Source organism: Pteropus alecto, unplaced genomic scaffold (genome assembly GCF_000325575.1).
Source record: "Pteropus alecto unplaced genomic scaffold, ASM32557v1 scaffold5, whole genome shotgun sequence".
Classification (NCBI taxonomy): domain Eukaryota; kingdom Metazoa; phylum Chordata; class Mammalia; order Chiroptera; family Pteropodidae; genus Pteropus; species Pteropus alecto.
In genome coordinates, this window is record NW_006441953.1 from 6,072,711 (window position 1) to 6,083,671 (window position 10,961).

The following is a 10,961-nucleotide window of genomic DNA, read 5'->3' on the forward strand; positions in this document are numbered from 1 at the left end:
CATCTCCAGTTCTACCTATGTAACCTTGAGATGGCTTTTAAACTATGGTGGTTTTCTTCTGTTTTCATTTTAATTGCCATTCAATGGAGAAGTAACACTTTACACTTGGGAAAAGATCTTATTTCTTGTTTATTATCTGATGTTTCTAGTTGAGAATCCGGGTGTTTTTTTACAGTTTTTTATGTGAATGTCTGTGATGTATCCTTTCATTAGTTTTTGATCACTTAGAATTTCATTTTGTGACTGAGGTTGGTTAAGGAGCTGCCTCCTTTTTTTCTTCATCTACCATGAAAATGAATACAAGTAGACAGGAGAAATTTTGCTATCTAAAATTAGCGAAAGGTTGGCAAAGATTAAGTACGCCTTTGGAACAGATAACTTTTAAATTACTTAATATAAAATTTTAAAAGTAAACTAACCAGGTCACTTGATTTCAGCCTTCTGCATGAAGAAGTATCTTTTCTCTGACTTCCCCCAGGAGTCAGGACGGCAGATCTGAGAAGTAAGCAGTTGCCTTGTGCTTCGCACCCGAGTGGTTCTGACTCTTTCCGAAGATGGGACTCATTCTGATATTCCGCCATCTTTCTCTCCACAGACACACAATCTTTGCCAGCAACACTTCCTCGTTGCAGATCACTAGCTTAGCCAATGCCACCACCAGACAGGACCGATTTGCTGGGCTCCATTTCTTCAACCCAGTGCCCGTAATGAAGCTCGTGGAGGTCAGTGGGTTCCTACCTGTGTGTGTCTACTTGCTCTGTCGTCTCTCAGTCCTGCTTCTCTGTGTCATACCCACCTTGCCACCAGAGGTTATACCGGATGGGTTTTAATGAGAGAGAGGTGGGGAAGTTGTCCTTGTGCTTTTTCTGTGGTACCCTTTCAGAGCCAAGGGAAGAAAGAGCACCTGACATCTAGGAAGGCCCCCGTGCTTTGTTTCTTGGCAGCCCCGTGTTCTGACTCGTGATATCCAGAGAGGCTGTTAACATGGCAGAATGTCATTTACTTGTTTGTGCCATAGCTGATGGGCAGTGCAGAGAGAGGCATCAGACTGGGAAGGCCGCAGCAGCACTAAAGACCACCGGCTTGATGAGACTCAGAGGGGAGAGCAACACATGTTCAGATTGTCTTGTCAAGGTCACTTTGCTCTAGGCTATACATGGAATTCTTATTAGACAGCCTGGTTTTACGCAGGAGCCACTGGACCACCTCACCTGCTGTTCCTGGGGTGAATTTGGCCCTGTGTAACAGGGCCTCAGTATTGTCCCCAGATGAGGTACATCTCCTGGGTGTAGTGATCGGAGCTATTCAGATGGCTCCTGATAGCCTTGAACCTCCTGACCACAAACCCACAGATGGAGAGGAGTGGCCAAGAGGGCTGCCTTCCTGTTTGGGCTGCTTCCGACTGCTTGGAGACTTGGGGGCGAGGGAGATGGAGTCACAGTAGACAATTTGCACCTGAAATGTGGAAACTTGTCTTTTACAGGAACTAATTACAGGGTCTGAGGAACAGCCGCTATTAAAGTAGCATTTGTTATGAGGTTGAGGAGTTGTTGCCATGCGAAGTGTAGGGGACACGGAGCAGGGCCGGAGCCTGGCGGACCTCCCTGGGGAAGTGTTTCAGGATCTTTCTCCACGGCTGCCTTCTCCTCCAGGCCCCCTTCCCTCCTCTGTCCCCTCATCCTCCCGCCCCAGCATGAGCAGGAGCCATGAGCATCAGCTTCTAGGTTAACGATGACTATATTTTCCTGTAGTTTTCTGTCAAGTAACAACTCTGACCCATCTTGCAAGAGGAATTTATCGAACTACCTTTTTTTTTAATCTTACTAACATTGCTCCTCAGCTTCTTCCCTAAGACTGTTTTTGAAGAAGTTGAATGAAGAAGATGGGTGCAGAGAATAGAAAAAAACACATTTATCCTCTTTTATGCAGGAAAGAGCGAAGGAGTGGAATAGAACTTTCAACATTTCAGTGCTTATGGACTAATTATTTTCTTCAGTTACTGTATAACATGTACATATATGTTATGGAGATAGGCACACATTTTATAGATTTACTTCGAACTCTAACAATGTTGTTTTTGACTGCATTCATCTGATAATGTCCGTCTGTGTCTTTGGAAGTATAGCGCGTCGGTTAACACAGCTAATGCTTAGCACATGTTAGCATTGTCCAGAAAATGTTTTCTGAAAGTGCTCTTCTCTATTCAGTTATTATTCTTTAACTTTAGCTCTTGCATATGTGTGAGTGGCTCTTCTTTACTTGGAACTGAAGATATATAAGTATGTGTGTGTGTATGTGTATATATATGTATATGTACATATAAAAATATATATGCACATATATATATATTTATATATATTTAGACTCTGCGTTGGAACTATAAGCAGAATATCTAGCATGTTACTTGTTGAATGAATGAATATGCAGCCCTCTTGTTAAAAACCTTTGCCATTGACTTCTTTAAACCAACAAATTATTTTTAAAACTCCATAATTAGCAGCCTTTGTCCTAGCTCCATCTGTATAGTTCTGATGGAGACTTTTGACACCTCAGGTTCTTCAATTTGTGATGCCTGCAGAACTGTGTCTGGCCCGTTTCCTCCCAGTCCTCATCCCCGTCTTCTTTCTGTTTCCACTCATTTTCGTACTCTAACACACCACCACACCCCAGGCTGTGATCACATGAAACACAAATGATAATTCTCTCCATTTATATAGCACCTTTCATCTTGTGCAGACACTAGCTCATTAAGCCACACAGCGCTCGTACAACAGGGAGGACGTGTCAAGCATCATTATCCCATCTCATAGGACAGAGGTGGGCACAGAAGGTTGATTTGGCTTGCCTGTGCTCATAGAAGGGGTCTGATGTAGAAGTCTAGCCAGTTTGCTTTGACTCTCATTGAAGTTCTTTAACTTGGATTTAAATTATAAAATATATATATATATTTTTTTTAAGTTTAAGTTCACCTAGATCTCTATTTGCCAAAATCTAATTTCTGACAGGGAATTCTCTAAATGTTGCCTGAAGGCTGACCGCCATGTGTGGCGCCACGTGCCATCTCCTGTAGACCCAAGTGGGTTGCGGTCGCGCCCTTGTGCTGCATCTTGCCGGCGGTCCAGAGGGCTGCAGGTGCCTTCCTCAGCGATGAGCCTCTTCTGAAGCAAAGGGGGCCACTGGGCTCTGGAGCATCTGTGCACAAGAGGGTGGAATAATGGGGACGTTTGTCTCGGAGGCCAAGAGACCTGTGACTTGGCCACATCACTCCGTTTTCCAAGGCTCCTTCTCCTCTGTGTTGAGTGAAGGTGGGACTCCATGCAGAGTCTTTAAGGGCAGTCATCCTGCGCTAGTAGACTTCTAGTTACGTCCCTGAAGTTATTAACAATAGCAAGTAAAACCCCAGCAAAAGCCAGCGTTTACTGAGAACTTCATGCCTGCTGGGGCTGCACTGCATGCTTTCCCTCCTCATGTGCGTGCATCCTCGCCTCCACTCCTTGAGATAGGTAGAGTGATTTCAGTGTCATTTTGATTTCACGAAACATGCCCAGAGTCACAGGGCCAGTAAGTGGTGTAATTGAGATTCGAGCCCAGGTCTGTCTCAGCGACAAAGCCTGTAAAACTCTTCTATACATACATACACATATTTTAAGCCCTGGTTTTTTACGTTCTATAGTAGTCCACTGTCTTATAGCGGATATTTTGGTAAACGTCGTGTTTCTGGCTTGAGATTCTTACCTCTTCTGAAACAAAAACTTTTTTTGCTGCCTTTGTAGATGCTTTGGGCCAGTGTTCCTTGAATGGTTTTACTGGTCATAATTCTCTGCTTTGCATTTCCAGGTCATTAAAACACCAATGACCAGCCAGAAGACATTTGAATCTCTGATGGACTTCAGCAAAACCCTGGGAAAGCAACCTATTTCTTGCAAGGTAGAGTGTGCGTAGCTTAGGAAGGGGGTGATTTTCCTTAGACCCTAATTCCAGGTAGAAAGAATCCTTTTATAGTAGAATGATGGGAGAGGTGGGGCGCTTGTCCTGCATGCCTGTCCGAGGGCTGTGAAGAGCAGGCTGCACCTTCTTTCTAGTTCGCCAGCGGGGAAGCCAGACTCCCGGTCATGCCCAAGGCCGTCACAGATAGTCTGAGATCCAGATGGGGCCCCAGGCTTCAGCAGACTAGAAAACTCGCAACTTCCGTCTGGGTCTGGCTTTTTATCTGTTGATAAGCGGCTGTGTTTTCATAAATAGATTTTGTTACCCCATCAGCTTTAGCTTCTGCTGCGCCCCAGGGAGCCAGAGCCACCCTGTGTGTCAGGCACAGCCTGGTGGACACATGCATCCCAAAGGGAACACCAGAGCTTCGCTTGGCAAGAGCACTGCGCGGGGTTAGGAGGTGCTGTGTGAGAAAGGAGCCCGCCTTTCCCTAGGGGGCATCAACGAGGCTGTTTCTCAGTGGGATGTGGCATTGTGGTTTTGTTTTGTGTTTTGTTTTCAATAAGAAGTGTGGTCGAGTGGTAAGCATGCCCCTGTCCCTTAAGATAAGTTACTAGTTGTAAAATTACCCCACTTACTCTCACCTGATTTGTTTTGATTACCTTCAGTCCTTTCATTTGCTTTAGTTCCTCTTGGTTCCCCCCAAATTTAGGGACTACATTTCTGCATGACTTGGCAGTTTTTCTAAAGGGGCAGTTATATCACAAAATCCCATTACAAATTTTTATAAATGTCACCTTTTTTTTTTACCATAATCTTTTATATCATTGCAGTTCTTTTCATAGCATACTTTTGCTTTCTAAAAGATTCTCAAATTTGAATTTACAATATTGTATTAACCCATAAAGACTCATATTATTCATGAATCACCTGAATAAGCCATCTGTCGATGTGGACCCCAGTAGTCAAAGAGAGCAGATTAATATATGACAGTCCCCATAGCCCCAGGAGTATAGTGGTATTAAGGAGTCTCATTTTTTAACACTCATTTTTTGTTTCGTGGCTTTTAAGTCATCTGGATTTTTAAAAAATCACATTTAACAACCAGATGTTGTAATTGTCCTTTCTTACCAGTTTATGCTGTGTTAGAGGCAGAGGATAATAATATGTTAGAGAGAACAGCAGTGTGTAGTAAATCGGAAGCTAGATATAAAAATGGAAGTATGGGGATGAGCCAGTGATTACCTTTAGCAGCACAGTCATTAACTCATCTAGGGTAAGGGTCTATTCTTCCATCAGGGTAGCAGGGATGGGAGTCCTTTGGTCTCATAAAATTGTTCTTGTTACAGCGTCCAGAACTTTCCCTAGGTGAGACCTCAAGGCTTTCTGAGAGTCTTTCTGGGTCAGTTATGCAGGCTCTTGGTGAGTCATTCAGACAATATCAGGTAACCACATAGAATAGGGGTCCGAATGCTTTCCTGTAAAGAGCCAGCAGTGAATATTTTAGGGTACATCGTCTGCTTCAGCCTCTTAATCCTGCTGTTGTATCTGGAAAACAGCATAGACAACACATGCAGAGATGAGAGTGGCTATGTGCCAGTAAAACTTTACTTACAAAATCAGACTGGGGACTGGATTCAGCCTATGAGATTGTAGTTTACTAGCTCTTGACATAGAAGAATGGCATTAATGTGCCTGGACTATGTCTGTCTTCATAGTGAGACTTCATAGGGAGAGCGCGGTGTGAAAAATTAAGGCCGTGGACTCTGGAGCCAGCCTTACTGGGTTCAAATCCCGGCTCGGGCACTTACCAGCTGTGTGACCTTGGGCAAGTTACTTAGCCTCTCTGTGCCTCAGTGTCCTCTATCTCACATAGAGGTAATAATAGTACTTGTGTCACAGGGTTATTATGAGGAATAAATGAATTCGTATTTGTAAAGTACTTAGAATAATATCAGACACGTAGTAAGTACATTAAATATATTTAATAAATAAGTATGAGGAATATAAAGTATATAATTACATAAAATTAAATTGCTTTATTTAAGGACGGTGTCTTTTTACATTCTGCCAATATTATGAAAGTATTTGTTTCTCTGCATCAACAGCATTGAATATTTTAATGGGGGAAAAAACCTTTCCCAATAATATTATTGGCAAAATATTTTGTTCTAATGAATATTTCTTTGATTAGTACTGTGTTTAAATATTTCATGAGTTTTAGCACTCTCTCTTTATTGAGCTCTCTGAGCTCTTTATGCAGACAATGTTAACTCTATATAAAAACTCTGTATATTACATGTGGAGCAAATATTTTTCCCAGGCCGCATTCTGAATTCTAACCCTGGTGTGCTCCATGTATTTGGGTACCCTATCCTGAGTTTCTGCAATAAAATTTTTGAAATTGAAAAGCATTTTTGCTCTGGTTATAAAATCAACATCATTTTCATGAATGTAATCTTGGTTAAACTAATGAAGCTCTTTTGTGCATGTCTGTATTCTGGGAGGTAGGGATAGGGGGTGGTTTCAAAGAAAGTATGAGTCCTGTGGTTTTGCTGCCCAGTATATACCTCATGCAGTCAAGTTAGTTACAGGAGTAGTGCGGGGGCCAGTCACCTTTAATTCAATGTTTATGGCGTGCCTAGTGTAGCCTAGAAAGGGAACCCAAGGCCAGGGTGAGGATTCTGCCTGCAGGGAGATCACAGCCTTTTATTAAAGGTGGGGGCACCATTTATTAATGGAAATCAGCTTGACTTAAACACCACCAAAAACATTACCACCCCTGCCTGCCCCACAAGCTCCCAAAAGAAATCAGTATGACTCTGCATCCCACACCAGGCCTCCAGGAGAGATGAGGAAGCGTGGGAAGGGGCGGAAGGTGGGGGCAGATAGAAGGAGCCATTCAGGGTGGAGGGCCCTAGGAGGCACACGTGAAAGGCCAGCAGTCGGTCTCTCAAGGCATCTGCTTGATTGTCCCAGAACCTGTCCCCAGTTCGGCCATTCTGCACTATGCGCTAAAGCAAGAGAAACCCCAAGTGGCCCAGGAACAACTTTGAGGAACCCGAAAGCAGTGCCCCATGAGGGTTGTTCAGGATGAAGTGTTGCTTCTTCTAGATTCCTGAGAGGGATATGGGAGAGGAGAGGAATAACAGGGCAACCATTTGAGTGTGTGGCAATGTGCATAGCATTTTACATGTTTTCTGACGTTTATCTTTACAGCTTGCCAGGTAGAAATGATTACTCCCATTTCACAGATGATGAAACTGTGTTTCAGGATAACGCAAGGCCAGAGTATTAGAATTTGAGCCCAGATCTGCCTGCTCCCAGAGCCGTACTCTTTCTAATTACCTCCCTCTGTTGATCTGCCTTTATTTCTGGATCCATACAGTAGGGGCATCTGGGTTTGTTTGTTTGTTTGTTTTTAAGTACTGTAATTGTTGGATACATTGTCATTCAAGGGCGTGCTGCTACTTTAAAACAACTTTTGAAAATGTATAGTTTGATAAACACGGGTAATATAATCCAAGTAAAAGGGGCGATCTGGTGACTTCACAAAAGATAAAGTTCAGTGAAAATTCACTTGTCTTTTATTTTTCTCTCTCCTAAAACAGGACACGCCCGGGTTTATTGTGAACTACCTGCTATTGCCATACCTCTTGGAAGCGATCCGGCTATATGAACGAGGTAGCTCTTCTGAGCCAGGCAGGAGCAGCAGGTCTCAGGGAACCCTCACGCAGGGTCTGCAGGAGGGTGGGCCATGCAGAGCAGGGAAAAAAAAAGAAAGAGCTTTTTTCTAGCTGTGTGAATCAGCCTAGTCCTGGGCCCTGGTACCTTTGTCGCTATATTCCCAGGGCCCCCCGGGTTTCCTGTGAGGCATCTGAGATGTGGCTCTGGAACTCTCTACTGCAGTCCCAGCCAGAGCAATTGCACGGCCAGTCCAGGTTTATATCCTGAATCTCTGCTTTTGGTTAAATGGCTTACTGCTTAAAATAATAATAATAATATAAAAATCACTGGGCTAGGCAACCTTCAAAATTCCTTAAGGTTCTAAAATTGTAGCTGTGATAGGTGATGGGAAATAAGTAACAAGGCTGAAAAGTGCCAAGGACCTTCTCCAACAGCCCTATCCTGCCATACCGATGATACCATGATGCGTGTTTTTTTTTTAAGCCTTAGGAGTAGCCTAAAATGTTTCCTTGGTACTTGTTGATAGAAATATAAGACTTGGGACCTGGTCCAGGTTGTAAAATGTCATGCATCCTCCTGCCTGTGTTCCCCACCACATTTCTGGAAAGGTAACTATTATGTCTGCTTCAAAGGCAAACAGGCCTTAATAGGACTGGATAAAAAACAAGTGTAATTGTTTTCAATTATTTCACAAATGCTTGCTCCTGACAATGTCATTTTTGAAACAAAACGTTTATACCACCTCTTCCCGAGAGATGAAAGCACATTTGCTTCCTCAAAATCTGCTTTAAATATTAAAACTTTTCTGTTTCATGGAAGCATTTGCCTCACTTTTGCTCCGAGATCAAACCAACACTTCTGTGTTTATCTATCAACAAATATGCCTAATTACACCTCAAAGAAAGCGGGAAGTCTTTTGCCCTACCTTGAAAGGCAGGGTTTTGTTTTTTTTTAATGTAATGTGTTAGAATATAGCATGTGGGTGATCAACCTCTTCATGGTGTTTTTCTCACTGAAACATACTGTCACCTTGATATATTTTCAGCTGTACTATGTATCTGATTGTACTTTGGAAACCATTTTCTTGTCTTCTGTCACCTCCACCAGCAGCGGTCCCTTTCTGAACAGATGGACTCCCTCTGACCCTGACCATCACTTGCCACCTGCGGTGAAGCTGGAAAGGGAATCCGCCCCCACGGGGAGGCGTTCTTCATTTGCCTCTGGTGCCGCTTTCCGCACCATCATCGCTGTCCCTTTGCCTCTTTCCCCAGTCTTCTCAGGCCCGTGAGCCTGAGCACGTGCTTCTGGAGCTGCTGAGACTCACGTCTGTGCATGCCGGGTGCTTTATGGTCCGGACTCCTTATGTCACACCTCACGCAGGCCTTTTACCACGTTTCTCTTGCCACCTCAAGGTTCTGCCCTCCTCAGCCAACACCGAGGGTGCTTCGACACACACCTGCCTCCCTGACTTTGTTTGCCTGTGCTGAGCGGCTGGCAGACCTGCACCCATTTTGCTTTGAAACCTGAAGCCATTTTGGGTCATCCTGTCTCGCCTGGCACTTCTATTCATTTGTCACTTTTGATTCTTCCCTGTCATCCCAGCTCGCCCTGTGCCAGACAGCCTGCCTTCTTCAGGCAGCAATAGAATTCACGTCACGTCCTGTCTTTTCCAAACCCGCCTCTTCTCCCATGTGGTCCAGGAAGGTGAAGAGATGGTGCATGCCACGTCTGCCCCCACATAGCCGGGGGAGCCCCAAGGTCCACGCAGTGACGACACTGAGTCTATGTAGCCCATCCTTTTCTGACCTCATTTGAGGAGAACTCTGTACAACACTGTCTTGGTCAGCTCAGGCTACAACAAAAGCATCACAGACTGGGTGGCTTAAAATAACAGAAATTTTCTTCTCACTATTCTGGACTCTGGAAGTCTGAGATCAGTGCGACAGCACGGTCAGGTTCTGGTGAGGGTCCCCTTCCAGTTGCAGACTGCTGACTTCTCATCGTGTCCTCATGTGGTAGACAGAAGAGCGGGAACAAGCTCTTTCGTGACTCTTAGGAGGCCTCTACTCTCATTCAGGGGGCTCCACTCTCATGACCTCATCTAACCCTAATTACCTCCCAAAGCCCCCATCTCATATACTATCGCACGGGGGGAGGGGGAGGGTTGCAACATAAGAATTTGAGTGTCACATACATTCAGTCCATAGAAAACACTGTTGGCTGCTCCACACACAGGCTGGCAAAGCTGCTTTGTGTGGTGGAGGCTCATCAGGACGATACGTGGGCATCAGAGCAGAGAGTCATCTCAGTCATTGTCCGCTTGGGCCTCTAGGCAGCCGAACAGCTTGCAGTAGGCCACAGGCTACCAGCGGTGCTTCTGGCCAGCTCCCCATGGTATCTCGTGGCACTCTGCTGCCCCCTCACCTCTGCTTTCTGGTGCTCTGAACCTTCTGGCTTTTGCGTTGAGCCTTCTTCTCCAGGGTCCGTCAGCTTCTGTCCTCACTCTTTGTTGCTCTCATTCAGTCTCACTATAATTAAGGCCTGATTGGTGTGGTCAGTGACCCTCATCCCTGTGGGTCAGAGCTCACTCTCCAGACCTTTGAACAGGCTGGTGCCTAGTAGCAGACAGCTGCTGCCCCCATCATATGCCACTCTGACAGGTCACAGTCAGCTTGAGCAGGGTGATGGGGCCACATGGTTAGCTCTTCTCAGGTGACAGGCTCAGCTGTGAGCCTGTCCACCAGTCGCTGTGCAGCATCCTGCTCACACTGTCACTCTCATGCTGAAGACATCTTCAGTGGTCTGTCATCGCCTACCAAATATAGTGCCTTTGCCAGAGGACCTTTTTCCTCATCCTGTGCCCCTCCTGTCATCACCACGTGCCCCCACCTTTCTCATAAGGCCCCTCCGGAGCAGCGCTGCCAGCAGATTCTAATCTGTGTTGCCACAGCTCTCCCTTGGGGCAGTTGCCACTCTCTTCCTTGTGGCATGGCAGGTGTCTTCTCCTCCTGTACTCTCTGTGTCAGTATCCAGGTCTTCATGTTCATACCTGCAAAGTGCTTGTATAGGGCAGGCATGGAGGTCGCTATAGCTAAATAAAGGCATGGTGGCCGCGCGGAGGCTCTGATCCTTGTTGCTGTGATCCTGGTGGTGGTGAACACCAAGAATGTCTGCTAGGTGGGGCTGATGCGCCATCAAAGGAAACCTGTCGGACCGGTCAGGTCAGGGCAGTGGAAGATGTGGGAGCTCACTGAGGAAGCTGTTCCTTGCTGTCTAGAGTTAAGGGCCCATAACTGGGTTGGAGAGTCCATGAACCTCCTACGGTGTGTACGTACATTTCTTTGGAA

General features: G+C 45.3%; 1 protein-coding gene across 2 annotated transcripts in view; it reads left to right on the forward strand.

Moving 5' to 3' along the window:
- HADH (hydroxyacyl-CoA dehydrogenase) overlaps positions 1–10,961 on the forward strand; it is a 58,667-nt gene that overhangs the window by 25,836 nt on the left and 21,870 nt on the right. For both annotated transcript variants that reach the window (XM_015594905.2, XM_006918898.3), the window contains exons 4-6: positions 596–722; positions 3,838–3,927; positions 7,539–7,611. In XM_015594905.2, the coding sequence (XP_015450391.1) occupies positions 596–722; positions 3,838–3,927; positions 7,539–7,611 (290 nt within the window). The remainder of the gene's footprint in view (positions 1–595; positions 723–3,837; positions 3,928–7,538; positions 7,612–10,961) is intronic.